The 18,954-nt window shown below is 46.0% G+C and overlaps 1 protein-coding gene across 1 annotated transcript; it reads left to right on the forward strand.

The window, feature by feature from the left end:
* Nucleotides 1–8,407: 8,407 nt before the first annotated feature.
* Nucleotides 8,408–18,345, forward strand: Rbfa (ribosome binding factor A). The gene is made up of 6 exons (XM_032885895.1): nt 8,408–8,682; nt 11,258–11,477; nt 11,983–12,095; nt 14,717–14,801; nt 17,157–17,224; nt 17,597–18,345. The coding sequence occupies exons 1-6, from the start codon at nt 8,519–8,521 to the stop codon at nt 17,982–17,984; spliced, it is 1,038 nt and encodes a 345-aa protein (XP_032741786.1). The 5' UTR covers nt 8,408–8,518; the 3' UTR covers nt 17,985–18,345.
* Nucleotides 18,346–18,954: the final 609 nt, after the last annotated feature.

Below are 18,954 nucleotides of genomic sequence, written 5' to 3' on the forward strand. Positions count from 1 at the left end.
TCTTTTGGTAATGGTCCCTGGGAGCTCTGGTTGGTTGGCATTGTTGTTCTTATGGGGTTGCAAGCCCCTTCAGCTCTTTCAATCCTTTCTCTAATTCCTCCAACAGGGGTCCCATCTCAGTTCAGTTGTTTGCTGCTAGCATTCATCTCTGTATTGAACATGCTCTGGCTGTGTCTCTCAAGAGACAGCTATATCCTGTTCATGTCAGCATGCACTTCTTAGCTGCATCAATCTTATCTGGTCTTGGTGACTAAATATATATGGGGCACAGGTCGGGCAGGCTCTGACTGGCTGTTCCTTCAGTCACTGTTCCAAACGCTGCCTCCATATCCCCTCCTATGAATATTCCCCCTTTTAAGAAGGAAGTGAAGTATCCGCACTTTGGTCATCATTCTTGAGCTTCATGTGGTCTGTGTATTAGATCTTGGGTGATTCGAGCTTTTGGGCTAATATCCACTTATCAGTGAGTACATACCATGTGTGTTTTTCTGTGATTGGGTTACTTCACTCAGGATGATATTTTCTAGTTCAAGCCATTTGACTATGAATTTCATGAAGTCATTGTTTTTGATAGCTGAGTAGTACTCCATTGTGTAGATGTACCACATTTTCTGTATCCATTCCTCTGTTGAAGGGCATCTGGGTTCTTTCCAGCTTCTGGCTATTATAAATAAGGCTGCTATGAACATAGTGGAGCATGTGTCTTTGTTGTATGTTGGGGCATCTTTTGGGTATATGCCCAGGAGAGGTATAGCTAGGTCCTCAGGTAGTAGAATGTCCAATTTTCTGAGGAACCTCCAGACTGATTTCCAGAATGATTGTACCAGTCTGCAATCCCACCAACAATGGAGGAGTGTTCCTCTTTCTCCACGTCCTCGGCAGCATCTGTTGTTATCTGAGTTTTTATCTTAGCTGTTCTGACTGGTATGAGGTGGAATCTTGGAGTTGTTTTGATTTGCATTTCCCTGATGACAAAGGATGTTGAACATTTCTTTAGGTACTTCTCAGCCATTTGATATTCCTCAGCTGAGAATTCTTTGTTTAGCTCTGTACCCAATTTTAATAGGGTTATTGGGTTCTCTGGAGTCTAACTTCTTGAGTTCTTTGTACATTTTGGATATTAGCCCTCTATCAGATGTAGGATATATTGGTAAAGATCTTTTCTCAATATGTTGGTTTCCATTTTGTCCTAATGACAGTGTCCTTTGCCTTACAGAAGCTTTGAGGTTTTATGAGGTCCCACTTGTCCATTCTTGATCTTAGAGCAAAAGCCATTGGTGTTTTGTTCAGAAAAATTTCCCCAGTGCCCATGTGTTCAAGACTCTTCCCCACTTTTTCTTCTATTAGTTTGAGTGTATCTAGTTTGATGTAAAGCTCCAAGATCCACTTAGACTTAAGCTTTGTACCAGGTGATAAAAATGGATCAATTTGCATTCATCTACATGCTGACCTCTAGTGGAACCAGCATCATTTGTTGAAAATGCTGTCTTTTTTCCACTGGATGATTTTAGCTCCTTTGCAAAGGTCAAGAGACCATAGGGGTGTGTGTATGATTTCATTTCCGGGTCTTCAATTCTATTCCACTGGTCTATCTGTCTGTCTCTGTATCAATACCATACAGTTTTTATCACTATTGCTCTGTAATACAGCTTGAGGTCAGGGATGATGATTTCCCCCAGAAGTTGAGTATAATTTTCGCTATCCTGGGTTTTTTGTTATTCCAAATGAATTTGCAAATTGCTCTTTCTAACTCTATGAAGAATTAAGTTGGGATTTTGATGGGGATTGCATTGAATCTGTAGATTGCTTTTGGCAAAATGGCCAGTTTTACTATATTAATCCTGCCAATCCATGAGCATGGAAGGTCTTTCCATCTTCTGAGATCTTCAATTTCTTTCTTCAGAGACTTGAAGTTCTTGTCATACAGCTCTTTCACTTGCTTGTTTAAAGTCACCCGAGGTATTTTATATTATTTGGAACTATTGTGAAGAGTGTCATTTTCCTAATTTCTTTCCCAGCCTGTTTATCCTTTGAGTAGAGAAAGGCATTGTTTGAGTTAATTTTATATTCAGCCACTTTGCTGAAGTTGTTTATCAGGCTTAGTAGTTCTCTGGTGGAACTTTTGGGGTCACTTAAGTATACTACCATATCATCTGCAAGTAGTGATATTTTGACTTCTACCTTCCCAATTTGTATCCTTTTGACCTCCTTTTGTTGTCTGATTGCTCTGGCTAGGATTTCAAGTACTATATTGACTAAGTAGGGAGAGAGTGGGCAGCCTTGTCTAGTCCCTGATTTTAGTGGGATTGCTTCAAGTTTCTCTCCAGTTAGTTTGATGTTACCTACTGGTTTGCCATATATAGCTTTTACTATATTTAGGTATGGGCCTTGAATTCCTGATCTTTCCAGGAGTTTTATCATAAAGGAGTGTTGAATTTTGTCAAGGCTTTCTCAGCATCTAGTGAAATATCATGTGGTTTTTATCTTTGAGTTTGTTTATATAGTGGATTACATTGATGGATTTCCATATATTGAACCATCCCCCTAATCCCTGGGAGGAAGCCTACTTGATCATGATGGATGATCATTTTGATGTGTTCTTGGATTTGGTTTGTGAGAATTTTATTGAGTATTTTTGCGTTGATATTCATAAAGGAAATTGGTCTGAAGTTCTCTTTCTTTTTTGGGTCTTTGTGTGGTTTAGGTATAAGAGTAATTGTGGCTTCATAGAAGGAATTCGGTAGAGCTCCATCTGTTTCTATTTTGTGGAATAGTTTGGATAGTATTGGTATGACGTCTTCTATGACCTCATAGAATTCTGCACTGAACCCATCTGGTCCTGGGTTCTTTTTGTTTAGGAGACTTATAATAATTGCTTCTATTTCTTTAGGAGTTATGGGGTTGCTTAAATGGTTTATCTGTTCCTGATTTAACTTTGGTACCTGGTATTTGTCTAGAAAATTGTCTATTTCCTCAAGATTTCCCAGTTTTGTTGAAAGTAGGCTTTTGTAATAGGATCTGATGATTTTTTTTAATTTCCTCAGATTCTGTTGTTATGTCTCCCTTTTCATTTCTGATTTTCATTTCTGATTTTGTTAATTTGGACACACTCTCTGTGCCCTCTGGTTAGTCTCAATAAGGATTTATCTATCTTGTTGATTTTCTCAAAGAACCAACTTTTGGTTCTGTTGATTCTTTGTATAGTCCTTTTTGTTTCTACTTGGTTGATTTCAGCCCTGAGTTTGATTATTTCCTGCCTTCTACACCTCTTGGGCATATTTGCTTCTTTTTATTCTAGAGCTTTTAGGTGTGCTGTCAAGCTGCTGATAAATGCTCTCTCCTGTTTCTTTCTGCAGGCACTTAGAGCTAGGTTTTTTCCTCTTAGCAATGCCTTCATTGTATCCCATAAGTTTGGGTATGTTGTGCCTTCATTTTCAGTAAATTCTAAGAAGTCTTTAATTTCTTTATTTCTTCCTTGACCAAGTTATCATTGAGTAGAGCATTGTTCAACTTCCATGTATATGTGAGCTTTCTGTTGTTTTTGTTGATATTCAAAACCAACCTTATTCCATTGTGATCTGATAGGACGCATGGGATTATTTCTATCTTCCTGTATCTGTTGAGGCCTGTTCTGTGACCGATTATATGGTCAGTTTTGGAGAAGGTACCATGAGGTGCTGAGAAGAAGGTGCATTTTTTTTGTTTTAGGATGAAATGTTATAAATATATATAAATATCTGTTAAGTTCCTTTGGTTCATAACTTCTGTTAGTTTCTCTATGTCTCTGTTTGATTTCTGTTTCCATGACCTGTCCATTGATAAGAGTGGGGTGTTGAAATCTCCTACTATTATTGTGTGAGGTGCAACGTGTGATTTATTTTTAGTAAGTTTTTTTTATGAATGTAGGTGCCCTTGCATTTGGAGCATAGAGTTCATCTTGGTGGATTTTTCCTTTGATGAATATGAAGTGTCCTTCCTTATCATTTTTGATGACTTTTGGTTGAAAGTCGATTTTATTCGATATTAGAATGGCTACTCCAGCTTGTTTCTTCGGGCCATTTGCTTGGAAAATTGTTTTCCAGCCTTTCACTCTGAGGTAGTGTCTGTCTTTGTCTCTGAGGTGTGTTTCCTGCATGCAGCAAAATGCTGGATCCTGTTTAGGTATCTAGTCTGTTAGTCTATGTCTTTTTATTGGGGAATTGAGTCCATTGATATTAAGAGATATTAAGGAAGAGTGATTGTTGCTTCTTGTCATTTTCATATTTGGAGGTGGAATTATGTTTGTGTGTCTCTCTTCTTTTTGTTTTGTTGCAAGGTGATTACTTTCTTGCTTTTTTTTTCTTTTTTTTCGGAGCTGGGGACCGAACCCAGGGCCTTGCACTTGCTATGCAAGCACTCTACCACTGAGCTAAATCCCCAACCCCACTTTCTTGCTTTTTTCTAGGGTGTAGTTTCCCTCCTTGTGTTGCAGCTTTCCATCTCTTATCCTTTGTTGGGCTGGATTTGTAGAAAGATATTGTGTAAATTTGGTTTTGTTATGGAATAACTTGGTTTCTCCATCTCTGTTAATTGAGAGTTTTGCTGGATATAATAGCCCGGGCTGGCATTTGTGTTCTCTTAGGGTCTGCATGATATCTGTCCAGGATCTTCTGGCTTTCATAGTCTCTGGTGAGAAGTCTGGTGTAATTCTTATAGGTCTGCCTTTTTCCCTTACTGCTTTTAATATTCTTTGTTTTGTGCATTTGGTGTTTTGACTATTATGTGACAGGAGGAAATTCTCTTCTGGTCCAATCTATTTGGAGTTCTGTAGGCTTCTTGTATGTTTATGGGCACCTCTTTCTTTAGGTTAGGGAAGTTTTCTTCTATGATTTTGTCGAAGATATTTACTGGCCCTTTAAGTTAGGAGTCTTTGCTCTCTTCTATACCTATTATCCTTAGGTTTGGTCTTCTCATTGTGTCCTGGATTTCCTGAATGTTTTGGGATTTTCTGAATCTTTTTGCATTTTGCTTTTTCTTTGATTGTTGTGCCAAGATTTTCTATGGTATCTTCTGCCCCCTGAGATTCTCTCTTCTATCTCTTGTATTCTGTTTATGATGCTTGCATCTATGACTCCTGATCTCTTCCCTAGGTTTTCTATCTCCAGGGTTGTCTCCCTTTGTGTTTTCTTTATTATTTCTATTTCATTTTTAAATCCTGGACGGATTTGTTCAATTCCTTCACCTGTTTGGTTGTGTTTCCCTGTAAGTCTTTAAGGGATTTTTGTGTTTCCTCTCTAAGGGCTTCTACTTGTTTACTTGTGTTCTCTTGCATTTCTTTAAGGGAGTTATTTATGTCCTTCTAAAAGTCCTGCATCATCATCATAAAATGTGATTTTATTTCTAAATCTTGCTTTCCCGGTGTTTTTCGTTATCCATATTTGCTTTGGTAGGAGAGCTGGACTCTGATGTTGCCAAGTAGTCTTGGTTTCTGTTGCATAGGTTCCTGTACTTGCCTCTCGCCATTAGGTTGTCTCTGGTGTTAGCTTGTCTTGCTGTCTCGGACAGTTGCTTGACACTCCTATAGGCCTGTGTGTCAGCACTCCTGTAGACTCTTTTTTTTTTTTCAGCTGAATATGGGAACAGAGAGCTCTGCTCTCAGGTGTGTAGGCACTCCTGATGACTGGCTTTTAATTCTTGGTGCAGGCAGAAACCCAAATGGTCCTGCCCCTGACTGCTCCTAGGTCCCTGTTCCCCGGAGGGGAACAGATGGCACTAGGCGATTTCTTCTTGGGTCAGGAATGTGGGCAGAGAGTAGTCTCCTTTGATTTCTCAGGAGTGTCCACACTTCGGAGGGTCCAGCTCTCTCCCATCATGGGATTTGGGTCCAGAGAGCTGTGTGAGCAGTTCAGTTCAGTTGCAGGCACAGGCTGGACCCAGGAGGTTCCTGCTGCTGACTGCCCTTATAGTACTATATCCAGAGGCACTATGCAGTTTTCTCTTGGGCCAGGGATGTGGGAGAGGTGGGGAGAAATGATGGACTGTCCTACAGTCTCAGGATTGTCTGAACATCTGGGCGTTCAGCATTGTCCCCCACGGGATTTGGGTCTATTTTATACATTTCAAAAAATGGAATTATATATAGTAATGCCTAGCTGGTCTGTCATGTGGTATATTTATATGGAAGAGTTATAATATACCAACATGCCCACAATACAATTTAGGTTCATCACAGAGTAAGCTATTAAGATTTGTAAAATATTTTTTTCATATATATATATATATAGCGATCTTAAGTCTGTAGCTCAGGGTGGCCCTTGAAGAAACCCTCTTACCTATGTCTTTCAACTCTTGGGATTGCACCAATGAGCCAGCGCGCAAATGATCAGAGGCATGTTCTATGCCTCTCCCACAGAACTAACACTCATTTATCTATTACCATACGTTACTGCGCACAACTGTTGATACAGCTGGCTATGATTTTTTTTGGTGGGGGGTGGATATTCCAAGTTAGTTTGAACTGTGGGGATGTGACAGCTAGCCCTTAAAGATGGCACTGTGTTTTTGCCTGGCTGGAAATGAAGTTTTCCATCTCGGCTGTTAGAGTGCTCAGACCTGACTGTAATTTACACAGGTTCCCTGTGAAGGCTAAAGACATTGAATATGGAGCCAGGCCTCCCTTAAGACCTTTTGCTCTGAAATGCCTGGGAGCTCCTAGCGGGTAGCACAGGAGGTAGGAACAGGACAGTGAGCTGTGAGACATCAACAGCTGCCTTTGCCTCTGTAAGACCTGCTTAGTGCTGTGGGGAAGGTATGGAATGGTCTCTGTTGTTTGCTTGTTTGGAGACAGGGTTTCTCTGTGTAGCCCTGGCTGTCCTAGAACTCACACTATAGACAAGGCTGGCTTCAAATGCAGAGATCCACCTGCCTCTGCCTTCGGAGTGCTGGGGTTAAAGACATGCACCATCACCACACAGCGACATGGTAGGTTTATTACTCTATAGCGGGGGGAAAAACCAACCGAGAAAAGCAAAAGAGTTTTCCTGCCCAGCTGTGGATGCCATGTCTGACTGTAAAGGAGACCTTTCTGAGGTCCGTCTTTAAAACCCCACCTTAAACCCGCTTGCTGCTCGGCAAGAATAAAATTACTTAATCAAAATTTGGATTGAGGCTGTCTTTGGTCTTTCCCAGTGGATTCAACTGCCACAAACGGGACAAAGCCAGTTACTCTGTTCTCTGGCTTGTAAAGTGGTTGTTTTTCAATGTGCTGCCATGTGACAGGCCCTTTGGCTAATATGGGGAAAGAGTGTTATTCTGAATGTAACATCCTACTAAAATAGAATAAAGAAGAAAAGACCAATTATTAGATCGTTAGATTCTGATTCATTGCTTTTTTTTTTTTTTTTTTTTTTGTAATTCACTCAGAGCACTGCTTGAACTGACTACTTTTTGCCTGACCCCTTGCTACCTGGAACAGAATGACCCAGAGAAACAGCTGAAAGAATAGGTAATTGCCCTTAACAACCAACTACAAAAGCTCAACCCACAGACAGCAGCTTTAAATGAAAACACTATGCTTAGTTTTCAGTTTGAATGTGGATGAACTCTCTGGGCCAGATCTGATTTCCTGGTGGACCATGTCATGGTCCATCTTGTTAAAAATCTGATATGTAGCTGGGGATTTAGCTCAGTGGTAGAGCGCTTACCTAGGAAGCGCAAGGCCCTGGGTTCGGTCCCCAGCTCCGAAAAAAAGAACCAAAAAAAAAAAAAAAAAAATCTGATATGTATGTCCCTCTATTAAATTTTCTCCCCAGTGAGGGGACGGTTGATGAGTTGAGGTGAGGAAATACTACAGGGAAAAAGGTAGATTAGGAAAACTAACAACAGTAATGAAGACAACAGCGTCCTTGGGAGACTGCAGGCAGTGGAGTTAGGCCCATCTCCCCTCAGTCTCCTCACCCAAAGTGCTTGGATGCACAGCCTTCTTTGTCAGCGTTCTCCTCTGGTTTTTCACTTTTAAATAATCTTAAAACTAAAACATTAAACCAGAGACAGTACCACTATACACCGTTTACATACCCGGTGCGTTGCATGTTTCAGTCAGGTTAAGATCAACTGTCTCCTCAAACATTTGTTCCCTCTTTAGTGGTGAGACGATCAAAAAACCCTGGTAGCTTTTTGAAATGCACACTACAGTATGGGCACCATGGCCCTGCTTTAAAATAAGCTGGGTGGGGCTGAAGAGACGTCTAAACTATTAAGAGCACTTGGCTGCTCTTCCGGAGGGGTGCTGCTTGTCCAGCAATCCATCAGGCAGTTCTCTAATTCCGGCTCCACATCGCACCGTTGGCGCCCCGCCCACAGTTGGCGCCCCGCCCACAACAGTCATAACTTCGCGCCGCGACCCCGCCCACATGTCGGATTAGCCCCGCCCACACATGGCCGGGGCTTCCTGCTGCCGGGCCTCGTCTTTGGTCATCTAGGGCTTACTCTACGGTCCGTCCAGTGCATAATCGAGCTTACGGGCCCCGCGCTCCCAGGCATGTGGGCCGGCGTCGCGGGGGTGAGAGGCTCCTGCGCGGGGCTGCAGGCTCTGCGGGGCGGCTACAGGGCCGCGCTTCTTCCCGGCAGCTCGCTAGCCCTGCACACCTCGGTCACCTCCTGCGGAAGCAAGAATTTGCTCAAGAAATTTGCTTCGAAAACCAGGTATGCACCGATCAGGGTCCTCTGCAGGCTTGGTCGCCTGGTGCACGGTTGGATGGAGGCAGTTTCTACAGTGAATCGATGTCTTTGAGGGGTTGAGCCGGGACCATGGGGTCAGGTATCGCTTCATGTTACTATTATTGGCAGATCACCTGCAGTTTGACCTTTGACAATTTACACGTTCCCTTCACACTTTAAGTTTATTTTTGTACAGGGTTAAGCCTCCTGAAACCTCACAGTGCGGAAAATTTGTCTTAATTAGATATTTTTAATAATAAAGATATAAGATACTTTGATTTGGCTGGGCAGTGGCACTTGGGAGGCAGAAATAGGCAGATCTCTGATCTGAGTTCAAGGCCAGCCTGGTCTATAGCATGAGTTCCAGGATAGTCAGGACTAAGCAGAGAAGCTGTGTCTCCAAAAACAAGAAAGAGCGTTTTGTTTTTGCTTTTGTTTTTGTTTATTTTTTAAATTTCCACAGCATCTTAGGATCTACCAAGTGTGTTAGGCCAGTTATATTTTGGGGGGTTTGTTTTAACAAATGATTTTACAGGTGGTTTTCGGCTTATGAAGAAGTGCAGAGTTCTGAGACTGGCCTCAGACTCTCTATCAGAACTTCATGTGCTATTCTTAATGTCTAACTATGTCCTGTCCAGACACAGTAGCTTGTGGTCAGTCTTTCCATGTTTGACAGCTGTAACAGTTCTGGAGAATCCAGGTCGTGTGGTTGCACACTGCTGGAATTCGGTATTTTCTTCATGGTTATATGTGGGTTGAGGACTTGGGGAAAAAGTAACACAGGAAAAGCACCATTTTATCCATCTTATAGGTGTATATAGCTGTGAGCTTCCTACCATTTTATCCTGTCTTTTCTTTTTTTAAAAAAGATTTATTTATTATGTTTGTGAGTGAGTACACTGTCGCTGTCTTCAGACACACCAGAAGAGAGCATCAGATCTCATTAGAGATGGTTGTGAGCCACCATGTGGTTGCTGGGATTTGAACTCAGGACCTCTAGGAAGAGCGGTCAGTGCTCTTAACCACCAGCCCCATTTTATCCTGTCTTATCGAGGGATGTCCATAGCCAGTGTGCTCTCCACTGTTCTGGGGGTCAGCTGTCCCGTTTGTCACTTTTGGAAGGAAGTTGCTGAGTGTAGCCCCTGATCTTAAGAGGTGAAGAATTATGGTCATGGCTTCTTTGGGGTTCTTTGTGGGAGATTCCTCCTTCATTTATTAATTCGTCTATCAGTGTGGACTTGTGGTTAGCAGCCATTGTTTTATTTTGCTCCAAGCGTTCCATCTTTGGGCATCAGCAGCCCCTCAACCCCTTTGTTCTCTTGGCACACCCCATGTGTAGAGCCGTTGCTTTCTGGCACTTCAAGATGTCTTAAGCTCACCTTACGTATGCCCTCTTCAACCCTGAGAGTCCGCCATTCTTATGAGGAGCCCAGGCTACTGGAAGGTGCTGGAAAACATGGTCTGGGATCGGTGCGCTCACTTTTGCTGTTACATCTGGCCTTTGGTCCCTCTACTTACCAGCATTTTGTACTTGTCTGGGCATTTGCCCCCTTTCCCTACTCTCCTGGAACTCCTCCTGTTCTAGCAGTGAGAAGTGAGGCTTCTCTCAATTCCCTGAGGGTTCAGTGCAGCACACCAGAACCATCAACCTTCATCTTCCTGAATGACCAACGAGGCACAGCGCTTGCGTGAAGTTTGGAGATAAAATCTAACGGCCTGTCTGTCTGTCCTTCCCCTGTAGATAGACACAAGTCAAAATTACAGGGCTAAGTGTCTTCTGTCCCATCCCCCATAGCCATGTTATCCACTAAACTTCAGTAGTTGTTAGGGTTCCATTAACACACCCCTGTGTCCAATGAAAGCACCCATACTTAAGTGTCACAGCCTTTTGATGTAGCTTATGCAAAACTTCTTTTAACTTGTCATAGCTATGTCATGTAATTTATTTAAAAAGGAGCCCCCATCTCTTTTTAAAGATGTCTTTTATGTGTATGTATTTCTCTCTCTCTCTCTCTCTCTCTCTCTCTCTCTCTGTGTGTGTGTGTGTGTGTGTGTGTGTGTGTGTGTGTGTGTGTGTGTTTGTGTGTGTGGTTTTTCAAGACAGTTTCTCTGACTGTCTTGGGACTTACTCTGTAGACCAGGCTGGCCTCTGACTCACAGAGATCCACTTGCTTCTCCATCTTGAGGGCTGGATTTAAAGGTGTCCAATGCCAACACTCAACCTTGTACCTGAGTGGTGGTGGCTCATGTCTTTAACCCAAACACTCGGAGGCAAAGGCAGCATCTCTTAAGTTCAAGGCCAGAAAAACAAACAAACAGAAAAGGATCTACTTCTGTGAGTATTTTGCCTGTCTGTATGTTACATGCATCGTGTGCAAGCCTGGTATCTGTGGAGATCTGAAGAGTCTGTCAGGTTCCCTGGAACAGTGATTGATTGTGAGACACCATGCGAATGCTGGAACTGAACCCAGGTCCCCTGAAAGACTAACTAGTGTCGTTAACCCCTGAGCTGTTTCTCCAGCTTCCCCCTCCCAACCTAACTTCTGTTTGCTTGACACAGAAAGAAGTTTTGGTATGAAGCTCCATCCCTGGGGTCTCACTTGACGCACAAGCCATCCAAGTATGAGTTCCTCACGAAGAACACGTTAAAGAAGACTAGGAAGGAAGACACTATACGCCTAAAGGTCCTGAACGGCCTTCTCTACAAGTCATTGACAGAGCTGCTGTGCACTCCTGAAGTGAGCCAAGAGGTGTATGACCTGAATGTCGAGCTCTCCAAGGTGAGCAGAGGTCAGGGTTCGGGGCAGGAGGGCACAAGCTTAGTTTTGCCTGAAGCCCCCGAACCTTCAGACTTGGTTTGGGGTTGCAGGTGCCAAATCTGGTTTAAGTTGTGGGTCAAGGTGCACAGGTAGAGCTTTTCTGTACCCAGGTGAGGGACCTGTGACAACCCCTTGTCAGCCAGGGGATGAAATGAAGCATTAGAAGTACTTAGGAATGTCATGGGGTTTCCACACGGCCGTTGTCTTTATAAAGATAGTGAGGGGCCCTCCGTCTTCCCTAGAAGGGGCTGCGAGCCGTGCTGTGAGGTACATGGGGCTAAACCAAGAGAAGGGATGTGAACTTGGGTGTCTGTGACCCTACTTACCCTCTGTGAGTGCTGTGCTCTCTGGCTGGCATCACCAGAATAGGTTGCAAGAGGCAGTGGAAGCTGAGGCTGTTACCTCACATACTGTGTGAGCTGTGCAGTCTGAACCCTCAGTGACGCGCAGCTGGGGGGCATTTCAGGTCTCTGTGACTCCAGACTTCTCAGCCTGCCGAGTGTACTGGAAGACAGGGGTCTCTGCAGAGCAGAACAGGCACACGGAGGCCGTCCTGCAGAGGAGCGCTGCCTACATGAGGTGATGGAGTTTGCTTCCCCGAGTAACGCCTTCTCCCCGAACCCTAAGTGCCTTGGCCGTTTGTAGGTAAACTTGACAACTTCTCATTGAAGATTTTTTGCTTTTAAGGAAAATCTCAGAAGCATCTCCTTGATTCTTAGAGTATAGATTGCATTTTCCTATAAGACCTAATCTAGTCAGATTTCTCACAGGTTTTGTGGGGCTCCACAGGTCTTTTCAGGTCTGTGAAGCAAGAACTATTTTGGCTGCTTTTTTTTTGGAGCTGGGGACCCAACCCAGGGCCTTGCACTTGCTAGGCAACTGCTCTACCACTGAGCTAAATCCCCAACCCCTATTTTGGCTGCTTTAAAGTTGGCCCTTTGTTCCACTGCTGCCCAAGCTCACTGAGACACACAGGGCCTCATTTTCCTGAAAGCATCCCGGATGACCGAGGGAAAGAGTAAACGCACACCACTGTAAATGTCGGTGCCTGGCGGGAAGCTCAGGCAGGGCTCCCCAGGGCACCCCGAGGTGAGAGAGTGCCTGCAGCTGCTCAGGTGTAGGGTTTTGGCAGACATCTCTGAAGAACAGACAAGTGAACCACTACGGAGCAGACAGCTGGTCATGCCCAATGCTAGCAGCAAAATTTACCCTCGCAGAATTCGAGTTAGGCTTGATATGTGTGAACTTGATAACCCGAAGAGCTTTAAGTCGGTTCTCGTGGGATCATAACTCCACAAGTGCCACACAGTACTGTGCAGGGTTTGACCTAATTCCACCACTTGACCGACACACAAGGTTGTAAGACCCCACACGGGGAGAAGGTTGGCCAACCTGACAGACCCTGGTGCATCCTAATGTGATACTGGATTGCGTTGGGTTGCACGGAGGCTCAAAAACCGACCCATCCTTTCCGAAGGAGGGTTCATACGTTTCCCTCCCTCGGTTCCTTATCTGTGTAAGGCCACAGTTTCGTGCGTATCTGCAAGAATAGCGACAGGAGGTGCCGAGTGAAGCGCTGGCTGGCTGTCCCTCCAGTGCGAACACAGACAAGGCCACTGCTCTCAGCCCCTCTTTAAAAAGTCAGTTTTCCATGAAAAGTATGTGTGTCCGCACTGTTTTAATGACTTTTAAAATGTCACTTTTAAGTTTCTCAGATTTACTTTCCAGTGGAGTGACATCCACAGAACAACGTAAACAAAGTTGCTGTCACTCTCGGTGGCTGTTGCAGTCGTGAAGGTCCTGAGACCCAGATGTTGGGAGGGGATGAGCTGCTCAGACTTAGTGAAACTACTCAGCGTCTTAGTCAGGGTTCTGTTGCTGGGTGAAACTCATGACCAAAAACCAAGTGGGTTTTTACACTTCCACATCGCTGTTCATCATCGAAGAAGTCAGGGCAGGAACGCAAGCAGGGCAGGAACCTGGGGGCAGGAGGTGACGCAGAGGCCATGGAGGGTGCTGCTTGTGGGCTAGCTTCACATGGCTTGCTCAGCTTGCTTTCTTATAGAACCCAGGACTCAGCCCAGGATGGCCCCACCCACAGTGGGCTGGGCCCTGTCCCACTGACCACTAATTGAGAAAATGCCCTACAGCTGGACCTCATGGAGGCATTTCATAAACTGAGGCTCCTTCCTCTTTGATGACTCTACATTGTGTCAATGTTGACACAAAGCCAGCCAGTACACTCAGTTTATTCAGTTGAAAATACATACATTCATACATACATATATTCATACATTCATACATACATACATTCATTCATACATACATATATTCATATACACATACATATATTCATACATTCATACATACATTCATATATTCATACATACATACATATATTCATACATTCATACATAAAGGCAGAAATCCAGCTGGTCATGCATCTTACCATCTCAGAGCCAGATGCCTCCCACAGACTTCCTTTCATATATTACTCCAGGAAGAAGACTGTACTGGGAACCCATGTGTGGGATTCGTCTAGCATGCCTGTTTGTCCGGCTGTGTACTGTCTGTCTCATGTTCCGTATGAGGGTCGCTGGGCATCCACTTCCATAGCGAGTGTCTGCAACCATCAAAGAAGGATCAGAAGAAAGTTAGCAGAGTGAAACACATCTTTAGACTATTGTGATTGCCCAAAACTTGGTGTCAGAGCTTGAAGGGGTTGCAGGGCCTACACCTCAGTGTCTGGTCTCACTGTCCGGTCTGTATCACATTACCGAGCTGTACCAAAACCCTTCATGTCTAGCATGCAGGGATGTCAGGTTGGAGTCCTCGCAGGGAGTGTCCAGTGAGTACAGGTTGCAGTGAGTCCAGTCCAAACAACTTGTTCATTAGGCCTCCGTCGCCTCGGAAGAGTGAAGACCAGCGGTGGTATAGTGCATCCTATAGATGAGGCAGTATAGAAAAGGTTTCACCAAGCTCTGCCCATCCCTCCTTTGCCCCGCCCTTCCTTTGCCCCCCCTTCCTTTGCCCCCGCCCTCCCTTTGCTCCGCCCTCCTTTGCCTGCCCTCTTTGCTCCGCCCTCCTTTGCCCGCCCCTGCTCCATAATGAGCACATCTCCTTATTCCTGGTAAATTTGTGAGTTTGATGTAGTTTGTGTTTGGCTCCTCTTCACTAAATGCCATGTTCTCATTCCTCAGGCATCTTCTGATATCTCAGCAAACCCTGAGAAATGTTCCACCCATAGTGTTTGTTCAAGACAAGAGAGACATAGTCCTGGCTGAGGTGAGCTTTTACAATAATCGGCCCTTTTAAAAAAATCTCGCGTACACCAGAATGAGCTTTTATTTATGTGTGTGTTTATCTGCTGACTTATTAGTTTAGAAACTTTTTATGAATATGGGTGTTTTACCTGCATGTCTGTCTGTCTGTACCACATGCATATATTGCCCTCCGAGGCCAGAAAAGGGCACTTGATCCCAGGAACCAGTGTGTGGGTGCTGGGAATTGAACCCAGATCCTCTGGAAGAGCAGCCAGTGTTCCGAACCACCACCAAGTCTTCGCTCCATTCCTGTGTGTGTTCACCTGTGTGTGTGTGTGTGCATGAGTGTGTGTGTGTGCGTGTGTGTGTGCGCGTGTGTGTGCACGTGTGTGTCTTAGTTAGGGTTTCTATGGCTATGGTAAAACACTATGACCATAAGTAACCGGGGAGGGAAGACCTTATCTCAGCTTAGTTGTATATCACAGTCCCGCGCTGAGGGAAGTCAGGGTAGGAACAGGACAGTAACCTGGAGGCAGGGCTCATGTAGGAGTTTGCTTGTCACCTTCCTCCTCATGGCTAGCTCCCTTATACACCCGAGGGCCACCAGCCCAGGGGTAGTGCTACCACAATGGGCTAGGCGTCCCCACATCAATTTCCTACTTAAGAAAATGCTCTACATGCTTGCCCATAGGCCAGAAGGTGTCCAGGCCACAGGGACATTTTCTCAGTTGAAGTTTCTTCTTCCCAGGAGTCTCTAGCTTATGTCAGATTGGTATAAGACTAGTCAGCACAGTGGGTGTTGAGGTCAGAGGACACCATTCTACCATGTCTGTTCTGAAGACCCTACTCAGGTTGTTAGGACCAGAGAATCGCTAAAGGGAGACCCCAGACTCAAATAGTGGCAAAGGCAGAGTGGTTATTCTGCAGAAATTACCAGCATGCAGGGGTCAACCATTCCTCAAAATGACGACCACCAGAGTAGCTCGCAGGTCCCCTTTTATGTAGGGCTGGGGGAATTTTCCAGAAGTGTTAGATAACCTCTAATACGATTGACTAGAAGTGCAGCAGCAGCATTAGTACAATTTTGATTGGTCACTATGTTAGTTCCATTGTATTTGGGAGACCTTGGAAAGTATCAGAGACCAGCTCACTTCTAGCCTTGTCTCCTCCAGCTAGGTGTCCCAGGAGCTGACTCAGCTCCAGACACTGATCAATGACCTGGGGCCAGGGTCATCACTGATCAATGACCTGGGGCCAGGGTCATCACTGATCAATGACCTGGGGCCAGGGTCATCACTGATCAATGACCTGGGGCCATCACCCATCAATGACCTGGGGCCAGGGTCATCACTGATCAATGACCTGGGGCCACGGCCATCACCCATCAGTGACCTGGGGCCATCACCCATCAGTGACCTGGGGCCATCACCCATCAGTGACCTGGGGCCATCACCCATCAATGACCTGGGGCCACGGCCATCACCCATCAGTGACCTGGGGCCATCACCCATCAGTGACCTGGGGCCATCACCCATCAATGACCTGGGGCCACGGCCATCACTGATCAATGACCTGGGGCCACGGCCATCACCCATCAGTGACCTGGGGCCATCACCCATCAGTGACCTGGGGCCATCACCCATCAGTGACCCATTGTCAGTGGCTCCCTCTGAGGAGCCCAGTATGCTTCTCAGGAATTGAATTTTTTATTCCCAAGGTTTTTGGACCTCTCAAGGTCACCAGGCTTGGCTACAAGGGCCTTCGCACTGAACCATCTCCTTTGCCCAAATAATTAGCTTTTTATACTTTACTTTTATACTTTTCTATGCTCATTGAGCTTCACTGGGTAAATTTTCATGTTTTGTTGGTTTACTTTCCTTTATTTTTAAGAGTCTCAATGTATAGCCCTGGCTGACCTAGAACTTGCTATGTAGACCAGACATTCCTTGAACTCACAGAGATCCCCCTGCCTCTGACTCCCGAGTGCTGCTACTTTTGTCTCAGGCCTCTTGACTCCACAATGGGCTCCTTTGGCTGAGACTGTGGTGATCTCACATCTGTTCTTGCTGTGCTAGGGCTTCCTGTCCGTAAACACTCAAAATTCTGTTGCCAAGTGGAGTTATTTTGCAAAAGCACCTTAGAAACCAGTAAACGTTAGTTATGTAATTCAACCAGTGTTCCTTTTCCTCCTAGACTTGCCTACTGTTACTAATGCAGGGAGCCTCAGTTGTTGTCAGGGAACTTGGGACAAGTTAATGGGACAGCGAGGGTGTGAATCTCTGCAGTGATGTAACTGAAGCCAGCAGACTTGTGCTGGGCAGTGTGCAGGGCTGCTGTACCCTGGGCCTGTGGCCGACCATCCATACCTTCCTTTCAGGTAGATCGGTTACTGGCTGTGGCTGACTTTGGACCCCCAGATGAAAGGGATAACTTGGATGGTTTGAGGTGAGGCATGAGAACATCCTTCTGTTACCTGTGGCCCGTGCTTAAGCCACAGCAGCCGCTCAGTCTGTGCCTCTGCTCGCCCACATTGTCCCCTGGCACCTGCCCCTAGACCCAGCACAGGTCTGCATAGTTCTGGGTGGCTGCCTGTATACCTCCCAGCTCAGATGAGGAAACCTGGGGATGCACACATGGTCCAAACAAGCCACTGTCTCTGACTCTGAAGAACCTAGACCAGGATTGCCTTTCTACATCCCGGTCACCCTCAGACAAGGTCGGAAGTGGGGGGATGTAGCCCGGGTCCTATGCAGATGCTTTGCTTCGTGCTTTGGAGCTCGGTCTGGGCTCTGTTTGAAGGCCTCTCTCTCCCCACAGGAGCCCCGATGCCCAGGCACCACATGACTCCCCAGAACCAACCACACACCCAAATCTGTGTGGGATTGACCACGAGGCACTGAACAAGCAAATAATGGAGTACAAACGCAAGAAGGAGCGAGGGCTCCAGTGTGTGAGCCTGGCGCCACCATCAGGGCAGGAGCAGGCGCCTGATCCCGCTCATTTGCTCCGAAAGAGAAAGAAGGCCCGATCCCGCCAGCACCAGGACGCTTCCCCCAGAAGCTTTCTTTTGGGTGAGGAGGATGAGGACGAGGACAGCAGCACAGAGTGGGAATGCCACGCCCAGGAGGCTGAGGACGAGTGGGAAGCAGAGGGTGGAGGTGAGGGCGTCCAGCAGGGGCTCTGTGGCAAAAGAGAGCAGGGGTAAGGGGTGGGGCCTCAGAGCTGCCCGCCCCTGCCAGTGGGTCAGACTGGGGACAGAGCCTTTGAGCAGAGGGGAGAGTTTACTTCCGGGACAGGAGATGGAGGCGGAGCTCCTGGTGCAGGCCGTCCTGCTGTTTGTCAGTCATCTTTCCAGCCGTCGGTACACCCCATCGCCTGTCTGGACTCACTGGTTTTCCTCCAGCGTTCATGCATAACTAAAACGGAATCTCGTCACGGAGTGACTCTCAGTCACTCACAGAGGCTGAGCACAGACACCATAGGACTGCATCTGCAGACCTCCACAGTGAGGATCCTGGTCCCTGATGACTTCTCCTCAAATAAACTATTTTGTCTTTACTCTTGGAGAATTTTGTGTATATGCACAATGTATTTTTAACATATCCGCTTCTCTCCCTTCTAACTATTGTCGGGTTCCGGTTCCCTAAGTCTCCCTCCCAGCTGCATGCGTCACTCAATCTAACCCGTGCTACCCGTTTGTAACACGGGAATGGGGCTGTCACTGGAGCACAGACCACCCAGGAGGGGCTTACACCTCTGGGGCCCCTAAAGGAAACGGACTCTTCCTCCCCCAGCAGCCACCAGCTGCCATTAGGTCCTAACCTGGAGCTGAGGCATCTGAGCCCACCTCAGCCCTCGCTGAAATGGTGACTGGCTTGGTCCTGTGCAGGCAGCCAGCTGCTCTCAGCTCAGAGCCGCAGTGAACTGTCGTGCCCAGGAGACTGCTGGGCAATCCTGCTTCCTGACCTCTCCCTCTCCTGAAAATCACTCCGGGAGGTTTGAGGGAGAGAGGGTGTCATGTAGATAGACCCCATTGAGGGCTACAGTGACTCCTGGACTCCCGGCGCTTTGACCAGTCACGTGTCTCTGAGCCCCGCCGCCTGCTTCTCTGATGGAGAATCTGACTACACTAATCTGTGGGTAGAAAGAGAAGTGTCTAGAAGGCAGTTCGATTC

This window comes from Rattus rattus, chromosome 15, assembly GCF_011064425.1.
Source record: "Rattus rattus isolate New Zealand chromosome 15, Rrattus_CSIRO_v1, whole genome shotgun sequence".
Taxonomy (NCBI): Eukaryota; Metazoa; Chordata; class Mammalia; order Rodentia; family Muridae; genus Rattus; species Rattus rattus.

Bases quoted from the DNA above. Each gene is read 5' to 3' on its own strand.
- Rbfa (XM_032885895.1), top strand. From the start codon at position 8,519: ATGTGGGCCGGCGTCGCGGGGGTGAGAGGCTCCTGCGCGGGGCTGCAG. The intron at 11,478-11,982 runs GTGAGCAGAGGT...GGGGCATTTCAG, and splicing joins TGAATGTCGAGCTCTCCAAG to GTCTCTGTGACTCCAGACTT. The intron at 14,802-17,156 runs GTGAGCTTTTAC...CCTTCCTTTCAG, and splicing joins GAGACATAGTCCTGGCTGAG to GTAGATCGGTTACTGGCTGT.